This window comes from Mustela nigripes, chromosome 1 (assembly GCF_022355385.1).
Source record: "Mustela nigripes isolate SB6536 chromosome 1, MUSNIG.SB6536, whole genome shotgun sequence".
Lineage (NCBI taxonomy): Eukaryota > Metazoa > Chordata > Mammalia > Carnivora > Mustelidae > Mustela > Mustela nigripes.
The window spans coordinates 171,613,408-171,632,599 of NC_081557.1; the positions used below are offsets into that span (position 1 = coordinate 171,613,408).

At 40.9% G+C, this 19,192-nt stretch overlaps 1 protein-coding gene across 2 annotated transcripts in view; it reads left to right on the forward strand.

The window, feature by feature from the left end:
* Positions 1 to 19,192, forward strand: part of MCUB (mitochondrial calcium uniporter dominant negative subunit beta) — a 95,951-nt gene that overhangs the window by 64,405 nt on the left and 12,354 nt on the right. For both annotated transcript variants that reach the window (XM_059377138.1, XM_059377148.1), the window contains exons 2-4: positions 13,581 to 13,656; positions 14,143 to 14,313; positions 18,800 to 18,904. In XM_059377138.1, coding sequence (XP_059233121.1) covers positions 13,581 to 13,656; positions 14,143 to 14,313; positions 18,800 to 18,904 — 352 coding nt within the window. The remainder of the gene's footprint in view (positions 1 to 13,580; positions 13,657 to 14,142; positions 14,314 to 18,799; positions 18,905 to 19,192) is intronic.

The following is a 19,192-nucleotide window of genomic DNA, read 5'->3' on the forward strand; positions in this document are numbered from 1 at the left end:
GAGCTCCTAAGTGCTTGACTGTGCTCCCTTATTAACTGACTTAATCCCCTTGTGTTCCAGTATTCTAATATTTAAAATATGGGAAACAACCTGCATGCAGCTCTTTATAGCAACTTTATTGATAGTGGCCAAAATTGAGAAGCATCCAAGATACCTCAGTAAGCTAGTGGATAAATTGTGGTCCATTGAGACAATGAAATATTATTCAGCACTAAAATGAAATGAGCAATATAGACAATATTATCATGATCAAACTTACTGAGAGCCTACATCTTAATCCTTCCCAACCTGAAAAAGAAATGATAATTTTGTGATGTCAAAGAGGTGCTCACTAATGATATGGCAGTCCTAAATGTATCAGATCAACAAGTTGTTCACCTAAATTTACACAGTGTTGTACATCAAATATATTTTGATTAAAAAACTTAAAAAGGAAATAAGTGATCAAGCCATGGAGAGACGTGGAACGCCCTTGAATGCATACTAAATGAAAGAAGCTAGTCTGAATGGGCTACACATACTGTATGATTCTGACTGTATAGCATTCTGGACAAGGTGAAACTGTGGCGACAGTGAAGGATCGGTGGTTGCTGGGGGCAGAGGGGTGAGAGGGAGGCAGAGCATATAGGATGTTTAGGAAACTGTTCTGCATCATGCTGTGGTGGTGGGCACAAGTCATCATGCAGGTGTTAAAACCCATAGAATGTCCAACCGAGAATGAACCCTAATGTCAGCTGTGGACTTTGGACGAAAATGATGTGTGAATGAATATAGGTTCACAGATTGGAACAGTTGTACCACTCTGGTGCTGGATGTTGATACTGAGGAGGCCAGTGGGATGGGGGTGGGAAGAGATGAAGGTATGTAACTCTCTGTACTTTGCTCAGTTTTACTATTCTAAAATTGACTTAAAATATAAAGTTTATTTTTGAAAACTGGGGGAGGAGCATGCTGGATTCACCCCACAGGCTCTTGTTTACCAACTCCAGCTCTCTACTTCCTATTACATAAATGCTAAGCTTACTTGCTAGATCAATTAAGTGATAAATACATTTGAATAGGGGGAAAAGGATGGGAAGTTATCGTACACACCTCATACGGTTGCTAGAAAGATTAAATAAGATATTGCGTGTAAAACATCTAGTATACAAAGAAGGTGAGAGGAATAATTGAAATGGAGAGCAGCATGTGCTTACAAGCCTGAGATCTGAAAAATTTGTCAAGTTCTAGGAATTGAGAGGTAACCAGTAGGATCAGTGGAAGTAAGCAAGGAAGAAAGGGAATGAGACAAGCAGCATCTCATTGGCCATGAGAAGCTTTTATTTTGTTGAATTACAAAGGGAATCCATGGAAAAATTTTAAACAGAAGAGTGAGATGATTGTGTTTACATTTTAAGATTAACACTTTTGCTGCTTTGAGGAGGGTAGCATAGAGGAGAGAGCAAGGGTGGAAGTAAATGAGTTTGGGAACTGTTAACAGTGGCCTGGACCAGAGCATTAACAATAAAAATGGAGAGAAGTGTATAAACTAGGCAGATAGAATGGGTGGGTTGATCGAATTGATGGCGTCAAGAACGACTCCTGGGTTTCACTTGAGCAGCTAGGAAGACGGTGGGTCAGTTACTGCAGGGGGAGGATGGAATCAGAGTTACAGGTTTCAGGGAGTCAGTCAAGAGTTTTGTTCTGGGTAAATGCAGTTTTAGAGGTATATGATCATGTAAGGGCATATGTTAGTCCAGCATTTATGCTGGACCTTGGGAGAGGTCTGGTGAGAGTTGAGGGGATGGAGATAGAAGCCTTGTGGTAGTATGTTAAAGAGTGAATGGGAGTGGAGGATGCTAGTTTAGATAAACTGAAAGGTGTGGTTAAGGAGAGCCTATGAACGGGACAGTAGCTGGAGGGCTATGTGGCTAGTGGAGGGTTTGGAACTTTTTGAAGATGAGAGATAGCAGATTATATCTGCCTGCTGAATCTGTGGTGTGAGTAGTAGTGAGATGAGATGGAGTTAAGATTTTGAATGTAGACGATGGAAAGCAGCTGAGGACGGCTTGGCCTTTGAAGAGGAAGTTCACTTGATTGTAACAGGCAAGAAGGTGATAGTAAGAATAGAGTTCTGTGTTTTGTTTTTGTTTTTGTTTTTCAGTGGGAATAGTTTTTATAGGGTGGGAAAGAGTGCAAAAGGCAAGGAAGCATTCAACAGTGCACACTAATCCAGAAACTGCAGTGTTGCCTGAGTCTGAAATCCAGGGTAGGGAGGTGGGTGGTGCTGGTGATGGTAAGGTGAGACCAGAGAACCAGATAAGAATCAGTTCATGGAAAGTTATCTTTGAAATTGTTTCTCTTTGCAATAGAGAGCAAAGAGAGTTTTTTAAATCTAGAAAGAGTTTGACTTTATATGATGTTAGAGATTGCAATAGATCTTACTATGGAAAAGATGTGGGAGAAGCCAATTAGGAATCTGCTACAGTGATCAAGGCAAGATGATGAGGCCCTGAAAGAGGGCAGTGGGGGTGGAGATGGAGGGAGAGGATTGGATTAAAGGGATCTGTGTGAATTAGAACCAGCATGCCTTAGTAGTAGTTCATTTGTAAGTACAGCTCTTACCAGTTGATTTTATAGAATATTAGTTGTTGCGGGTAGCTCTCAGGGCTCTAGTTCTTTTTTTTTTTTTTTTAAATTTATTTTATTTGACAGACAGATCACAAGTAGGCAGAGAGGCAGGCAGAGAGAGAGAGAGAGAGAGGAGGAAGCAGGCTCCCTGCTGAGCAGAGATCAGGGCTCTAGTTCTAACAACTGGTCATTAGTGGTGTGAGTTCATCAAAATAAGGAAATAAAGGAGAGCATCAGGTCCTCGGTTCAGGAGGTATTGAGGTTGAGGTACTGGTGGGCTGTCCCAGTAAGGACAGCTGGTTCCTCCAGGGATGCCCAGATGTGTCTGTTATTGTTTGATTCTGAACCTTATGAAGATTTGCTTGCTTGGCTTCAGACTACTATTAATACGGAGTTGTACTGAGTAGAACAACATGACGCAAAGAAAATATTCCCAACAAGAAGTTTGATAATACATTATCAGATCCCCAAATTATTACTGATTTGTGATTTAATCATCCTGCAGTCTATTCTGAAGGAAAAAAATTCAAAGAAAGATTTAAATGTGAAGATGTTTAGAATCAGTTTAGTTGTAATGGTGAAAAATTGAATATCATACATAGAAAATAACCTAGAAGATATACATCAGTGTTAACTGGTGTAATTCTAGATGATGGCTTTTTGGATGACTTTTCTTTCTGTGAATGTATGATGTGTAGATTTTCTAAAAATGAGCGTGCATTTTCTGATGAGAAATATATGGAAATATATGGAAATGGTGTATGAAATGGAAATGTCCAGCAATAGGTAAATAGTAAATTCTGGTACATCTGTAGGATAAATGTTTATGGGGTATTTAAAATTATTTTGTTAGGTTACTAAATGAGAAAAATATGCAGCCAAGAATACTTAATCCAGCTAGGCTGTCATTGAAAATAGAAAGAGTGATAAAAAGCTTCCAGGACAAACAGAAATTATGAGAATTTGCGATCACCAAACAAGGCCTTCAAGAAATATTGAAAGAGGCCCTTTAAGCCTAAGAGAGAGCCCAAGAGTAGCATACACCAGTAAGGACCAGAGACAATATATAGTAACAACCACCTTACAGGCAATACAATGGCACTAAATCCATATCTTTCAGTAGTCACCCTGAATGTAAATGGCTAAGTACCCCAATCAAAAGACACGGGGTATTGGGTTGGATAAAAAAGCAAGACCCATTGATTTGCTGTCTGTAAGAGACTCATTTTAGATCTAGAGATGCCTCCAGATTTAAAGTGAGAGGGTGGAAAACCATTTATCATGCTAATGGACATCAAAAGAAAGCTGGGTGGCAATCCTTATATCAGCCAAATTAGATTTTTTTAAAGATTTTATTTATTTATTTGACAAAGAGAGATCAGCAGTAGGCAGGGAGGCAGGCAGAGAGAGAGGGAGAAGCAGGCTCTCCACCAAGCAGAGAGCCCAATGTGGGGCTTAATCCCAGGACCCTGAGACCATGACCTGAGCTGAAGGCAGAGACTTAACCCACTGAGCCACCCAGGCGCCCCCAAATTAGACTTTAAACCAAAGACTGAAATAAAAGATGAGGAAGGACACTATATCATACTTAAAGGGTCTATCCAACAAAAAGATCTAATTGTAAATATCTATGCCCCTAAAATGGGAGCAGTCAATTATATAAGCCAATTAATAACAAAATCATAGAAGTACATCGACAATAATACAATAACAGTAGGGGACTTTAACACCCCCCTTCACTGAAATGGACAGATCATCTAAGCAAAAGATTAACAAGGAAATAAGGGCTTTGAATGACACACTGGACAAGATGGACTTCACATATATATTCAGAACATTCCATCCTAAAGCAGCAGAAGATGCATTCTTCTCTACTGCACATGGGACAATCTCCAGAATAGATCACATACTAGGTCACACATCAGCTCTCAATTGATACCAAAAGATCGGGATCATTCCCTGCATGTTTTCAGACCACAGTGTTTTGAAACTTGAGCCCAATCACAAGAGGAAAGTTGGAAAGAACTTAAATACGTGGAGGTTAAGGAGCAGCCTACTAAAGAATGAATGGGTCAACCAGGAAATTAAAGAAGAATTTAAAAAATTCATGGAAACAAATGAAAATGAAAACTGTTTAAAATCTTTGGGATGCAGAAAAGGTGGTCCTAAGAGGAAGGTGTAGATAGCAGTACAAGCCTTTCTCAAGAGACCAGAAAGGCCTCAAATACACAACCTAACTCTACACCTAGTGGAGCTGAAAAAGAATAGCAAATAAAGCCTAAACTGAGCAGAAGAGAAATAATAAAGATCAGAGCAGAAGTCAATGAAATAGAAACAAAAAGAACAGTAGAATAGATCAATGAAACTAGGAGCTGATTCTTTGAAAGAATTAATAAGATTGATAACTCCCTGGCCAGACTTCTCAAAAAGAAAAGAGAAAGGACCCAAATTAATAAAATCATGAGTGAAAGAGGAGAGATGACAACCAACACCAAAGAAATGCAGACAATTATAAGAACATATTATGGGCAACTACATGCCAGCAAATTAGACAATCTGGAAGAAATGGATTCATTCTTAGAATATAAACTACCAAACCTGAACAAGGAAAAAAGAGAAAACCTGAACAGATCCATAACCAGCAAGGAGATTGAAGCAGTCATCAAAAATCTCTCAGCAATCAAGAGCCCAGGGTCAGATGGCTTCCCAGGGCAGTTCTACCAAACATTTAAAGAAGAATTAATACCTGTTCTCCTGAAGCTGTTCCAAAAAGTAGAAATGGAAGGAAAAACTTCCAAACTCATTTTATGAGATCAGCATTATCTTGATCCCAGAACCAGACAAAGACCCCACCAAAAAGGAGAATTATAGACCTGTATCCCTGGTGAACATGGATGCCAAAATTCTCACCAAAATACTAGCCAGTAGGATCCAACAGTACATTGAAACGTTTATTCACCAGGACCAAGTGGGATTTATTTCTGGGCTGCAAGTTTGGTTCAACATCCACAAATCAATCAGTGTAATACACTACTTTAATAAAAGGAAGGACAAGAACTGCATGATAACTCTCAATAGATCCAGAAAAATCCTTTGACAAAGTACAGCATCCTTTCTTGATTGAAACTCTTTACACGGTAGGGAAAGAGGGTACATACTGCAATATCATCAACGTATATTATTCTCAATGGGGAAGAACTGAGAGCTTTTCCCCTAAGGTCAGGAACCCAGCAAGGCTGTTCACTATCACCACTGCTGTAGTACTAACGTAGTACTAGAAGTCCTAGCCTCAATAATCAGACAATAAAAAGAATTAAAAGGCATCCAAATTGGCAAAGAGGAACGAAATCCTCACTCTTTGCAGATATTATACTTCATGTGGAAAACCCAAAAGACTCCACCCCAAAACTTCTAGAACTCATACAGGAATTCAGTAAAGTGTCAGGTTATAAAATAAATGCACAGAGGGGCACCTGGATGGCTCAGTGGGTTAAGCCTCTGCCTTTAGCTCAGGTCATAATCTCAGGGTCCTGGAATTGAGTCCGGCATTGGGCTCTCTGCTCAGTGGGGAGCCTGCTTTCTCCTTTCTCTCTCTCTCTGCCTGCCTATTTGTGATCTCTCTCTGTCAAATAAATAAATTCTTTAAAATAAATAAATAAACAAAATATTTTTTAAAAACGCAGAAACCAGTTGCATTTCTGTACACCAGCAGCAAGACAGAAGAAAGAGAAATTAAGTTAATCCCATTCATAATTTCACTCAAAACTGTAAAATACCTTGGAATAAATCTAACCAAAGAGGCAAAGAATCTGTGCTCAGAAAACTATGGAATACTTATGAAAGAAATTGAGGAAGACACATAGAAATGGAAAAACATTCTATGCTCATGGATTGGAAGAACAAATATTGGTAAAATGTCTGTGCTACATTTAAAGCAATCCCTGTCAAAATGCCATCAACTTTTTATCGCAGAAATGGAACAAGTAATCCTAAAATTTGTATGAAACCAGAAAAGACCCCGAATAGCCAGTGATTGTTGAAAAAGAAAACCAGAGCTGGTGGCATCCCAATCCCAGACTTTAAGCTCTATTACAAAGCTGTAACCATCAAGTCAGTATGGTACTGACAAAAAACAGACACACAGATCAATGAAACAGAACAGGGAGCCCAAAAATGTACCCTCAGTTCTATGGTCAACTACTCTTCGACAAAGCTAGAAAGAATGTCCAATGGAAAAAAGACAGTCTCTTCAACAAATGGTGTTGGGAAAATTAGCCACATGCAGAAGAATGAAACTGGACTATTTCCTTACACCACACATAAAAATAGACTCAAAATGGGTGAAAAGACCTCAGTGAGGCAGGAATCCATCAAAATCCTTGAGGAGAACACAGGCAGCAACCTCTTCAACCTTAGCCTCGGCAACTTCTTCCTAGCCAAAGGCAAGGGAAGCAAGGGCAAAAATGAGCTATTGGGACTGCATCAAGTTAAAAAGCTTTTGCACAGCAAAGGAAATAATCAACAAAACTAAAAGACTAAAAGACAACCAACAGAATGGGAAAAGATACTTGCAAATGGTCTATCAGATAAAGGGCTACTTCTCAAACTGAACACCCAAAGAACATATAATCCAATCAAGACATGGGCAGAAGACACGGACAGACATTTCTGTTCTGACATCCATCCAAATGGCCAAAAGACACATGGAAAAAGTGCTCAACATCACTCGGCATCAGGGAAATACAGATCGAAACCATGTCACATCAGTTGGAATGGCTAAAATTAACAAGTCTGGAAATGACAGATGCTGGCAAGGATATGGAGAAAGGGGAACCCTCCTACACTGTTGGTGAGAATGCAAACTGGTGCAACCATTCTGGGAAACAGCATGGAGGTTCCTCAAAAAGTTGTAAATAGTGATACCCTATGACCCAACAATTGCACTACTGAGTATTTACCCCAAAGATACAGATATAATCTGAAGGGACACCTCCACTCCAATGTTTATAGCAGCAATGTCCATAATAGCCAAACTATGGAAAGAGCCTAGATGTCTACCAACAGATGAATGGATAAAGAAGATGTAGTATAGATATACAATGGAATATTACGCAGCCATAAAAAAGACATCTTGCCATTTGCAATGATGGGACTAAAACTGGAGGGTATTATGCTAAGCAAAATAATTCAGTCAGAGAAAGACAATAGTCATACGATCTCACTGATATGTGGAATTAGAGAAACAGGACAGAGGATCCTAGGGCAAGGGAGAGAAAAATGAAGTAAGACGAAACCAGAGAGGGAGACAAAGCGTAAGGGACTCTTAATCTCAGGAAACAAACTGAGGGTTACTGGAGTGGAGGAGGAGGAGGGTGGCTGGGTGATGGACATTGGGAAGGGTATGTGCTATGGTGAGTGCTGTGAATTGTGTGAGACAGACCTGTACCCCTGAAACAAATAATACATTATATGTTATAATAATGATAATAATAAAAGAACTATGGAGACAGTAAAAAGATCAGTGATTGCCAGCAGTTGGGGTGGTGAGAGAGAAAGGGATGAATAGGCAGAGCAGAGTTTTTTAAGGCAATTAACTTACTCTGTATGATACTATAATGGTGGAGACATGCCATTATGCATTTGTCCAGAGTCAATATGCAGAATGTACAGCAAGAGTGAGCCCTGATGTAAGCTGTGGACCGTGGGTGGTTTTGATGTGTCTTTGTAGGCTCACCAGTTGTTAACAATGGACCACTCCAGTGAGGGAGTGCAAGCACCCAGGGGAGGTCATGCATGGGGCAGAGGCTATACAGGAAATCTCTGTACCTTTGTCTCAATTTTTCTGTAAACTTAAAAACTGCTATAAGAAAATAAAGTCTTACTAAAAAAAAAGAAAAGTTATCTTTCTCCTTGAATTGCCTTTGCATATTTGTAAGAAAAAAATCAGCATATGTGTGAATCTTTTAAAAAAAATTTTAAAAATAAAATTATTTTATGAAAAGTTTTTGAGGTAGGTAAATGGTTATAAAACATTAATGATCAGTTCGACGTTGGCTGTGATTACAAGAATGTAAATATCTGAAGGAAGACTTGCATAAATGAAGTCGGGTTGGTGGGATTGTACATGTCTGTTTTCTATATTTCTCAAGTTGCAACAGTGACTTTTTTTGGGGCGGGGGTCTTCTAGTTTTTAAAAAGCTTTTTGCTTTTTTCTGCCTGCTTTCCTTGAAAAATTTTGTTCTATTTTTTTCTAGCACTTAAGAAACTGTAGATTGAGTGGTTTCTTTTTTTTTTTGAGGTTTTTATGTATTTGTTTGACAGACCAAGATCATAAGTAGGCAGAGAGGCAGGCAGGCAGAGAGAGACTGAGAAGCAGGCTCCCTACTGAGCAGAGAGCCCAACACGGGGCTCAATCCCTGGACCTTGGGATCATGACCTGAGCCAAAGGCAAGGCTTTAACCCACTGAGCCACCCAGGCGCCCTGAGTGGTTTCCTTTAAGTGTTTAACATACACACGTAATTACAGTTTTTCTAACAAAGTCTTAAGTTTTTCACTGTTTTTGCCCTCTTCCTGAACATGACAAGGATCTTCACATGTTCTAAGAATCCATTCAGTGTAACATACCAAATCTTGTTTAGAATTTAACAGTCATTTTAACATGAAAAAATAGTTTAAAACTTCTTCAAATGAATAGTTTATTTACCATTGTGTTTTTTAGCTTTGGTGTTTGTATCTGTTTCCTGGGGCTTTCTTGACAAAATACCTCAGGCTGAGTGGCTTAAACAATAGCTTTGTTTCCTTACAATTCTGGAAGACAAAAGTCTGAGGTGAAGGTGTTGACTTGTTTGGTTTCTTCTGAGTCCTCTCTCCATGGCTTCTGAATGGCCATCTTCTCACTGTGTCCTTACGTGGTTTTTCCTCTGTGTATGCTCATGTTTGTGCCCAAATCTCCTGTTCTTGGAAGGACACCAGTCATAGTAGATTAGGGCTCAAACTCATGTCCCCATTTTGACTTAATTACCTCCTCAAAATATATTCTCATTCAGAGGTACTGGAGGTTACAGCTTTAACATGAATCTGTGGGTTAGAGGGAAGACACAACGCAGTTCAGCCCATAATGATGTTCTCTTCCATCGGGTTAATTCCCTTTTTCCTGACGAAGTTCTTCAACAAAGATGTATGGGAAGGAAACTGATCTCTGTATATCTGAAAACTCTTTTCCTTCAACTTCAGTAATATTCCTGAGATAGTGTTCTAAGTTGAAAGTTATTTTCCCTTACCAGCTTGAAGGTATTCCCACATTTATTTAACATATAATTATTGAGCCCCTATCTTGCATGTCAGGTGTGTCAGGGATACAGCAGGGAACCAGACCAGCCCCCTCCCTGCTCCCAGGGAGATGGCACACTAGTGGGTGGAAAGGAAATAGTATTTGTACAGGTCGCGTGAAGTTAAGTTTTCATTTCTCTAGGGTACACAACTAGGAGGTGGGATCACTGCGTCACATTTTAAAAAATGTAAAAAAAAAAAACCCCACATCTTGATTTTATTAACAATAATAAATTTAATGGAAAGTATGGCAGAGCATTAGAAGCAGTCCGGTCTTGTTAATTGGCCCGGACATAGGCTCATTGCACAGCTTCTTTCTACTAACACCTGCCTCCCTTTTACTTTGAAGCTGAAACAGACCTCTCCTATGTTAATGATATTTTCCCTTTTGTCATCTTCTAATATAGCCATCTCCTCCTTGTTCTCATAACCCCTATCTTCCTGATCACTCTGCCTGTCCAAGATCAAGCAGGCTGGTGGTGTATCTGGAAGCTGAGATTCGCACTTGCTCTGCTTGCAAAGCCTGCGTTCTCTCCACTGTGACCTTAGTGCTCTCCCGGGAAGACTTAAAGAGGAAATGGCTTTTGAGCTGGACCTTGAGGGAATGACAGGATTTGTAGATAAAGAAGGGGCTTTCCTGAGTTAAAATCAATCAAAATGGTTCTGTGCAGAAATTTAGCGTAGTGCCCTGAGGGTCACTGAGGGTATTCTAGAGCCCAGCTGCTCCAAGCCTGAGCCTCACACCTGTAACTTCTGGTGTAACCCTGGGGCTTACTGAAAATGCAGATTCTCCCACTTGACCTCAGACTTACTAGATCAAAAATCTCAGGGTGGAGTCCAGGAATCTGTTTTTAGCAAGCCCAGTCTACTTCACAGTAGATGATACTGTGCTCTTCAGGTGATTCTTAGAGGCCGGCAAATGTTTGAGAAAGCTCTGAGAGTTTTCTCTGGCTGCCGTACCTTTCAGAATTACCTTGTTGTCAAGTGGTTGCCTATAAAATGATCTCAGTATACTGTAGACCAGAAACTTCCATCAGCACATTAAATGATCAATACTTCCTGATTGGGAATTACCATTGGCATCTAAAACCTAATTCATAAGCTGTCTAGCTATAGATAGACTCTAGGATAAAATTTAGCTAGTTATGTAAAGTGGTAACATAGAGGGAAAAATCCTGGAAGGATACTTATGAAACTACTGTTAAAAAATGGTTCATGGGCTGGGACGCCTGGGTGGCTCAGTGGGTTAAACCTCTGCCTTCGGCTCAGGTCATGGTCTAAGGGTCCTGGGATCCAGCCCTCCATCGGGCTCTCTGCTCAGCAGGGAGCCTGCTTCCCTTTCTCTCTCTCTCTGCCTGCCTCTCTGCCTACTTGTGATCTCTGTCTGTCAAATAAATAAATAAAATCTTTAAAAAAAATGGTTCATGTGGGTGCCTGGGTGGCTCAGTCATTAATCATCTGCCTTCGGCTCAGGTCATGATCCCAGTGTCCTGGGATCGCACCCCACAACAGGCTCCCTGCTCAGCAGCAAGCCTGCTTCTCCCTCTCCCACTCCCCCTGCTTGTGTTCCCTCTCTCCTATGTCTCTCTCTGTCAAATAAATAAAAATCTTTAAAAAAAAAAAAGTTTCATGGCCCTGTTGTAAGGTTGAGTTTATTCAGGGGGCTGTAACTAGAGGGTTTTGCGGTGGGGAGAGAGATTGGGCTCGACTCCAAATACAGCGAGGGAAAACAGGGATTTATATGGAAGGGCAGGGTTGATGGAAAATAACTCGAGAGGGCAGGGTAATTCTTAGCTGAACTGACTACTAGGATTCTTGCTGAAGGCGGATGAGAATGATCAGGTAATACATATGGATGGAGGGGGGACTGTGGAGAATGTTAGGAGTTTGGTGGATATGGAGGGTGGAGGATTCTGGCCACACCGACAGGATTCTTGCTAAAAGGGGTTCTTAGAGGACACGCGCCAGGATGGGGCTTAGTCAGGCCTAGAGGAGCCAGACTGAACTTTAGACGAGGAGAGAGTCTTCGTCACCACTAACAGTGGTGGAGGGAGGTTTTGGTGCAGAAGTAAAGGGCAGGGCTTTCACTTTCACACTCTGCGGTTTTATATTTGCCTTTTATATGTGGAGAATCGTTTATATCATTAAATAGTTTTAAAGAAGTATTTTGATAGAGAATTCTGACGTGTTTTCAAGTGGATATTTGCCTTTTATATGTGGAGAATCGTTTATATCATTAAATATTTTTGAAGAAGTATTTTGGTAGAGAATTCTGACGTGTTTTCAAGTGGATACTTGGTTTCTTGTAGTTTAAAAGTGGTAGGAAAAAAACAACAGTATTGTACTATCCATTATCCAAACTTGGAAAACTTCGTATCTTTATTCTTTGAGAGCTGCATCTATCTTAAGACATAGTCAGGGTTTTCTTCTTTTTCATCTTAGTAGTGAGTTATATTTAGAAATAAAATTCAAATGAACTGCCTTAAATTAACGTGACAGATATTTTGTTGTAAGTAATAGCCTATGTTTATAATCCTAGAAATGTGTAGCTGAATGTTTTGTTTAACTTATTAACAGCATTGTTCTGATTTTGAGCGTAATGGAACATCATTTGAGTCATTTTCATGGTTTCTTTTTCAGATCAGTGAGCACATTTTTAACTATTTGATTTATTGTATAAGTAAACTTGAAAATAGAATTTTGGAAAGAGTTTTGGGGGCACCTGGGAGGTTCAGTCCACTCTGTGGAGTGTGCAACTTTTGATTCTCGAGGTTTTGAGTTTGAGTCCCACGCTGGGTGTGGAGATTACTTAAAACTCTTTAAAAAAGCCAGAAAAATAATTCTTCATTGGATAATTCCTGGCACAGTTATTGTTAAGGAACGCTTTGCAAGGTGATACATTAAAAAACACTGGATGTTGGGGCACCTGGGAGGTTTCAGTCGGCCAAGAGTCCCAGCTCTTTCAGGTCCTGATCTCAGGGTCATGAGTTCAAGCCCCTTGTTTGGCTGCATGCCGGATGTGGAGCCTGCTTAAGAGGAAAAGAAGAAAAAACCTTGGTTGCTGTGATACTGATTCCTCTGGTGTAGGTTCTTTGAAGTGCCAAATGCCTCTGGACACCCTGTTTCTCAGTGCCCTTTCTTTCAGGGACCACAGCGTCTCTGTGCCCTGCTGTGCTGTGATGTCATCTGGTCTTCCTTAAGCACCAGTACAACTGTCAACCAAACACCAACACAAACTCAAACGTGTCCCACAGTCAAGGAGCCATTTTAGATGTTCTAGGCCCAGCAGTGCTTTCTGATAGAACTTTCTGTGATGATGGAAATGTTCTGTTCTGTGCAAACACCGTAGCCCCCAGGCACACAGAGCTGTGGAGCACTTGAAAGGTGGTAAAGGTGACTGAGAAACTGAATTATTAGTGTTTCTTTTAACTTTAATGGTCACGTGTGTCTAGTGCCTACCACATGGGACAACAAAGCCATCTGAAAGGTTTGGCGAGCTTCTCTAAGGGCTTATCTGGGTCTGTGTGGGAGGCTGAAGTGTTTATCATCCTTGTCCTATAAAGTTAGGAAAATCTTCTGGTAAAGACACTTATTTCAGCTTTCCCACTTTTTCTAAAAGAAGAAATAATCTTTCTTACAGGTTTTGTGCGCGCAGCTGTGTGGAAATCTTAAATACTATCAATCACATCTTTATAGTACAGTGGTGCCCCCTAATGGTAAGCTTTCTTATCACTTTTTAGATTCCTGTGCTAGTATATTTACATTCTTGCAAATAAAAGGAGAATTAGGGGTTTTTTGCAAAACGGACTCTTTTGGTCCCCCTCCTTTCTCTTCCCCCACCCCACCCCTAGTTCTCTTCTTCCCTTTTCTGCTGCCATACTATGTCTTTTGGCAAACTCCCACCCCAGCAACAAATGAGGTATAGATGAATTTGAGGCAGTTTTTGCCCTCAAAAACCCAACTCTTCACCTGGGAAGACAATAAGCAGATAATTATAATAAAGTGTGGCACATGCTTAACGAAATGTTATAGAATGGTAGAGTATAGGTAAATTGTAGTACAATGAAGGCACTATTGTAGGAATTCAGAGGGTTATGAATTCCATATTTAAGCATTCTTCATAGAACCTTGTATTTTAAAGTTGCTTTTTAAAAAACTAAATTTTACCAATTTCTATATTCCTACTTTTTTTTCCTTGACAGAAGTAACAGTTAATTATAGACACGGCCTTCCCTTGATAACACTTACTTTGCCATCCAGAAAAGAGCGCTGTCAATTTGTGGTCAAACCAATGTCATCAACAGTTGGTTCATTCCTTCAGGACCTACAAAATGAAGATAAAGGTGTCAAAACGGCAGCCATCTTCGCAGCAGGTATATATATATATATTTTCCCACTTGTCTTTTTTTTCTTTTTCTGAACCTTTATTCTTATTCTAGACAGTTGATTCTTTAATTCATTGCGTAATAAATGGTTGGCCTTTACTGTGACCTTCATTTTTGTATATCAGTAATATAAGAAAATTAACTCCAGTGAGGGGTGCCTGAGTGGCTCAGTGGGTTAAAGCCTCTGCCTTCGGCTCAGGTCATGATCCCAGGGTCCTGGGATCGAGCCCCGCTCCCTGCTGAGCAGAGAGCCCGCTTCCTCCTCTCTCTCTGCCTGCCTCTCTGCCTACTTCTGATCTCTGTCTGCCAAATAAATAAAATCTTAAAAAAAAAATTAACTCCAGTGAATAAAGAATGAATGGAGTAAGTTTGATGTAAATTTCAGTTACTTATTTCAAAATCTTAGCCCTAAAATTTTTCCTGAGAAAATTTTAATGACCTTGGTAAGTGTGTAATTTTCAGCACAATTTGAATAATTAGAAAACAAAATGCAGCTCTAATGATTAAAATAGCTAGTGAATAATTATATAAATACTTCATTAATCTTTATTATAAAGCATCATGATCTCATATGTTTTTTGATGGCTCACTTTCAGGAAGAACCTACATATATTTTAATACCAGTAAGGTGTTTAATCACTAGACATTTCAAGTTTTAGGATCTAGCTTTTATGTCTTCATGGTCTGAAGTGGTCTTGGACCTGTTGCCCCTAAAATAGAATAAAGAATCCTTTACCCCAGCCCAACATAAAGGCTACAAATAGAGATAAATGACCAAATTTGCATTTTTATTTTATTGTAGTATTACATGCTTAGATTGAAGCATTAATGATTACTGTTACAGTTTTGAAAAGAAAATAAACATTCTTTTTCCCTGTACAAGTCCAGAACCAAATAAGGGGTAGATACAGAAGTTGGAAAAATTGAGATTAAACATTTATTTTCTAGAGGGTGTCATGCTGAGCGAAATGTCAGAGAAAGATAGTTATCATATGACCTCACTCATGTGTGGAATTTAAGAAACAAAACAGAGGATCAAAAGGGAAGGGAGGGAAAAATAAGATGGAATCACAAAGGGAGACAAACCATAAGAAACTCTTAACTCTGGGAAACAACCAGGGTTGCTGGAGGGGAGAAGGTGGGGGGATGGGGTAACTGGGTGATGGGCATGAAAGAGGATGCTTGACGTGATGAGTGCTGGCTGTTGTATAAGACTGATGAATCGCTGACCTCTGTCTCTGAAACTAATAACTATTTATTAATTAATTGAATTAAATTTAAAAAGTTACTCAACAAATTGAGCATCTAACATATTCCAGGCACGGATCTAGGTGCCAGAGGCAGAACAGAGGACAACAGAGGTAAAACAGTCCTCCTCTTTTTGAGGTTATGTTTTAAAAAGAGAAAGAAAAGGGTGAAGGAAATATGTAGTGTGTTAGGTAATGAATATTACAGAGACAAGGCAGAGTAGGGGGCTGTGGTGGTGGGGAAGTGCCTGTGGAGCAAGCAGGTGTTTATGTGGTGTCCAGGGAGGTGCTCTGGAGTTGGGGGGTTGTTATGGGGGGAGGTGCTTATAGAATGGGGGGGCATGCTGTAGGGGGAGATGCTTGCAGAGTGTGGTGTGTGTACTGTGGGAGGAGATGCTCTCAGGGACCTGGGTGGGGGTGGGGGAATGCTCGCTAAGGTCAGGTTTTGGGAAGACCTGGAAGAGGAGAGGGAGCTGCGTAGGTGGGTGAGCTCTTCTGGCAGAGGCCCAGGGGTGGGAGTTGAGCCACTGTGGCTACAGAGGAGGCAGCTAGGTGAAGTAGGAGCAGAGGGACAGATTAGGGCAAGCTTTATTGTAGTCTGCAGTAAGGGCTTTGGATTTAACTGGAAGGGGAGCTTTCTTCCTGATAAAAACAGGATCAGAGAAGGTTTTAGTCCTGTGGCCACAGCGGCTTAGCTCTCCGTCTCTGAACTAGACTGAACGGTCCCAGGAGCATGGCACACCCTCGGGCCTTCTGCACTGGGCCAGCGCCTGCCTTCTGAGCTTTTAAGAGCCAGCAGCTAGCTGCCATCCCGTGTGCCTGGAGGGGCACCGAGCACAGCCCTTGCCCCGTGGTGTGGACTCAGTAAGTGTCTTTTAAGTGAATGAAATAAATAAGGTTAAAGCAGCAATTGACATGGACCCTGCTTGTTTCTAAAAATGTGAGTAGCTTTGAAACATAAAGCACAATGGAAAAGATAGGAAATCTTAGAGAAAAATGTCTCTTTAGACTGAGTGAAAACACTTTATTGGGGTTTACATCAGTACACCCAAGACTTGGTGAAGAATTCAAAACTCTATCATTAGCTCCTCAAGAGTGTTTCGCATCAATTTGCCACCGTTCCTGTATTAGTACAAAGGATAATGTAGTACTTGGGCTGAGAAATCATACCCAGGTGATTGCTTTTTATAGCCCTATTTGAAGGAGTAGGTTTGAAGTCATTTAAATGTAAATTTTTAAATGACACTTTCAAAGTCATATAAAGTGATTGGTGTCTTGCACATCTTTAAAAAGAGAGGTTCTGTGGGTGGAATTTGCCTGCCTTTAATTTGGGCTTGAAAAGAGTGTTCTAAGCTTGTCACAGTTTTGCCCATAGTGTGGGTTGAATTATTTGGCAATTCCTGGGAAAATGATGTCACCCCAACTGATGAACAGGAACCCAAACAGCCAAATTCGAGGAACAGACCCAGGTGCAGACTTGACTCGCTGCCTTCTGGAACAAAAGAGCTACCGAGAGCCAGATGGGAGGCAGACAACCAGGTTTTTCCTGATTTTACTAGCAGCATTACTGCGGTCATGCATATTAATGTAGTTGGAGTCGCTCTGGGAGGATGTAGCCAGGCAAATGCCAGGAGCGGCAAAAATTACCCATCCTGGACTGTTCTAAAGGGACAGTGATAGAGAAACTCCCACCCACCGACAGTGTTTTTGCTTATTGTTCAATGAATTTGCTTTCTCAACACCTGGGTTCCACTGAAGTTTAGTTCCAAAATAAAAAAAAACCCGGCTATCTAAGAGACTGAGCGAAAGCACGCTGAGGTTAAAAATTTCAAGGAGGTTTTTGTTTTTCGCTTTTTTGGTTTTGTTTTGTTGTTTTTCTTCCTGAATTGTTCCTAGGATATTTGAAATTACTATTAGAATCTCTCCTACCATTTTCTTTTTTTTTTTTTTTTTTTTTTTTTTTTTTTTCAAATTTTTTTTTAAGATTTTATTTATTTATTTGACAGACAGAGATCACAAGTAGGCAGAGAGGCAGGCAGAGAGAGAGGAGGAAGCAGGCTCCCTGCTGAGCAGAGAGCCCGATGTGGGACTCGATCCCAGGACCCTGAGATCATGACCTGAGCCGAAGGCAGCGGCTTAACCCACTGAGCCACCCAGGCGCCCTCTTTTCTTTTTTTAAAATGTTCTAAAGTCTTTGCATTTTTTTTTTTTTTTTTTTTTTTAAAGACTTTATTTACTTTATTTATTTGACAGAGATCACAAGCAGTGAGAGAGGACGAAGCAGGCTCCCTGCTGAGCAGAGAGCCCGATGTGGGGCTCTATCCCAAGACCCCGGGATCATGACCTGAGCTGGAGGCAGAGGCTTTAACCCACTGAGCCTCTCAGGCGCCCCTCTCCTACCATTTTTGACGTCCGTAAAAACCACACACATGCTGACTGACTCCTTAGGTTTAATTATGTTTATCACTATCTCTGCCACCACCCCCCAGCCCCTGGAAGATTTGCCTCACACTCCTCCACCCCCCAACCCAGTTAGAACATCAGGGAGCCCTGTGTGGTAGTGGTTGGTAGTGCTGTTTGGCTATCAAGTTTGAACCAGTCAGTCTCCTCTAATAATTAACAGGTTTTAAATGTGATTACTGTGTGCCTTGCACATGCCAGTCAGGGGCTTAGCTACCAGCAGCAGATAAGGACTCTGGCTGAGCGGAGGAGCCTTGTCAGTAGGCTCTGGAGATTGGAATAGACAGAAAGCCAGGCTCAGAAGAAGGCAGGAACTAAGAGAGGACAGACCAAAGACCAGGTTAGCCTAGGATTCACCCGATGGGCTCTGCTGCTGACACCTGCACCCTCACTGCCCCCTCAACGTGTCCCCTCCCCTGCTCTGGCTTTGCTATGAAGAGTCCATCCCCGTCCCGCCCCCAAGTTTAGCCTGACCTTCTGCAGGTACAGTCTCCCCAGGAACATCTGCCTAGATGCCCCAGGCCCACTAACAGCGTGGGAGAGGGAGCCCCTGCCTGCTCTCTTTGGTGCAGTGTAATGGGAGGTAGAGCAGGAAGGGAGAGTTCTCCGCGTGGGAACGGTATTGGGGATTGGAGAGCCCTGCCCCATGAAAATGTCCACTCCTGTATTATAAAAACCTGAGTTAGTAAATAATTCTCTGTATGTTGGAAAATGGTTCTTACTGTCTAAAACAAGGACTTATTTTGTACATGATTTTTTTCTTTCAGATGGCAGTGAAATTTCAGCTTCGACCTTGATGGATATTTTGCTAATGAATGATTTTAAGCTTGTCGTTAACAAAATAACGTATGATGTACAGTGCCCCAAGAAAGGTAAGAGACACAGCTAGACAACTTAGCTTTTTTTTTTCCCAAAGATTTTTAAAATTTATTTGACAGAGAGTTAGAGAGCACAAGTAAGCAGAGTGGCAGGCAGAGGGAGAGAGAGAAGCAGGCTCTCTGCTGAGCAGGGGCTCGATCCTAGGACCTTGGAATCATGACCTGAGCTGAAGGCAGCTGCTTAACCAACTGAGCCACCCAGGTGCCTGCTAGGCAATTATCTTAACATTCCCCTTTAGTTGTGGGGCTTTTACAGGGAGCAAGCTTAAGAACCTTCTTAAT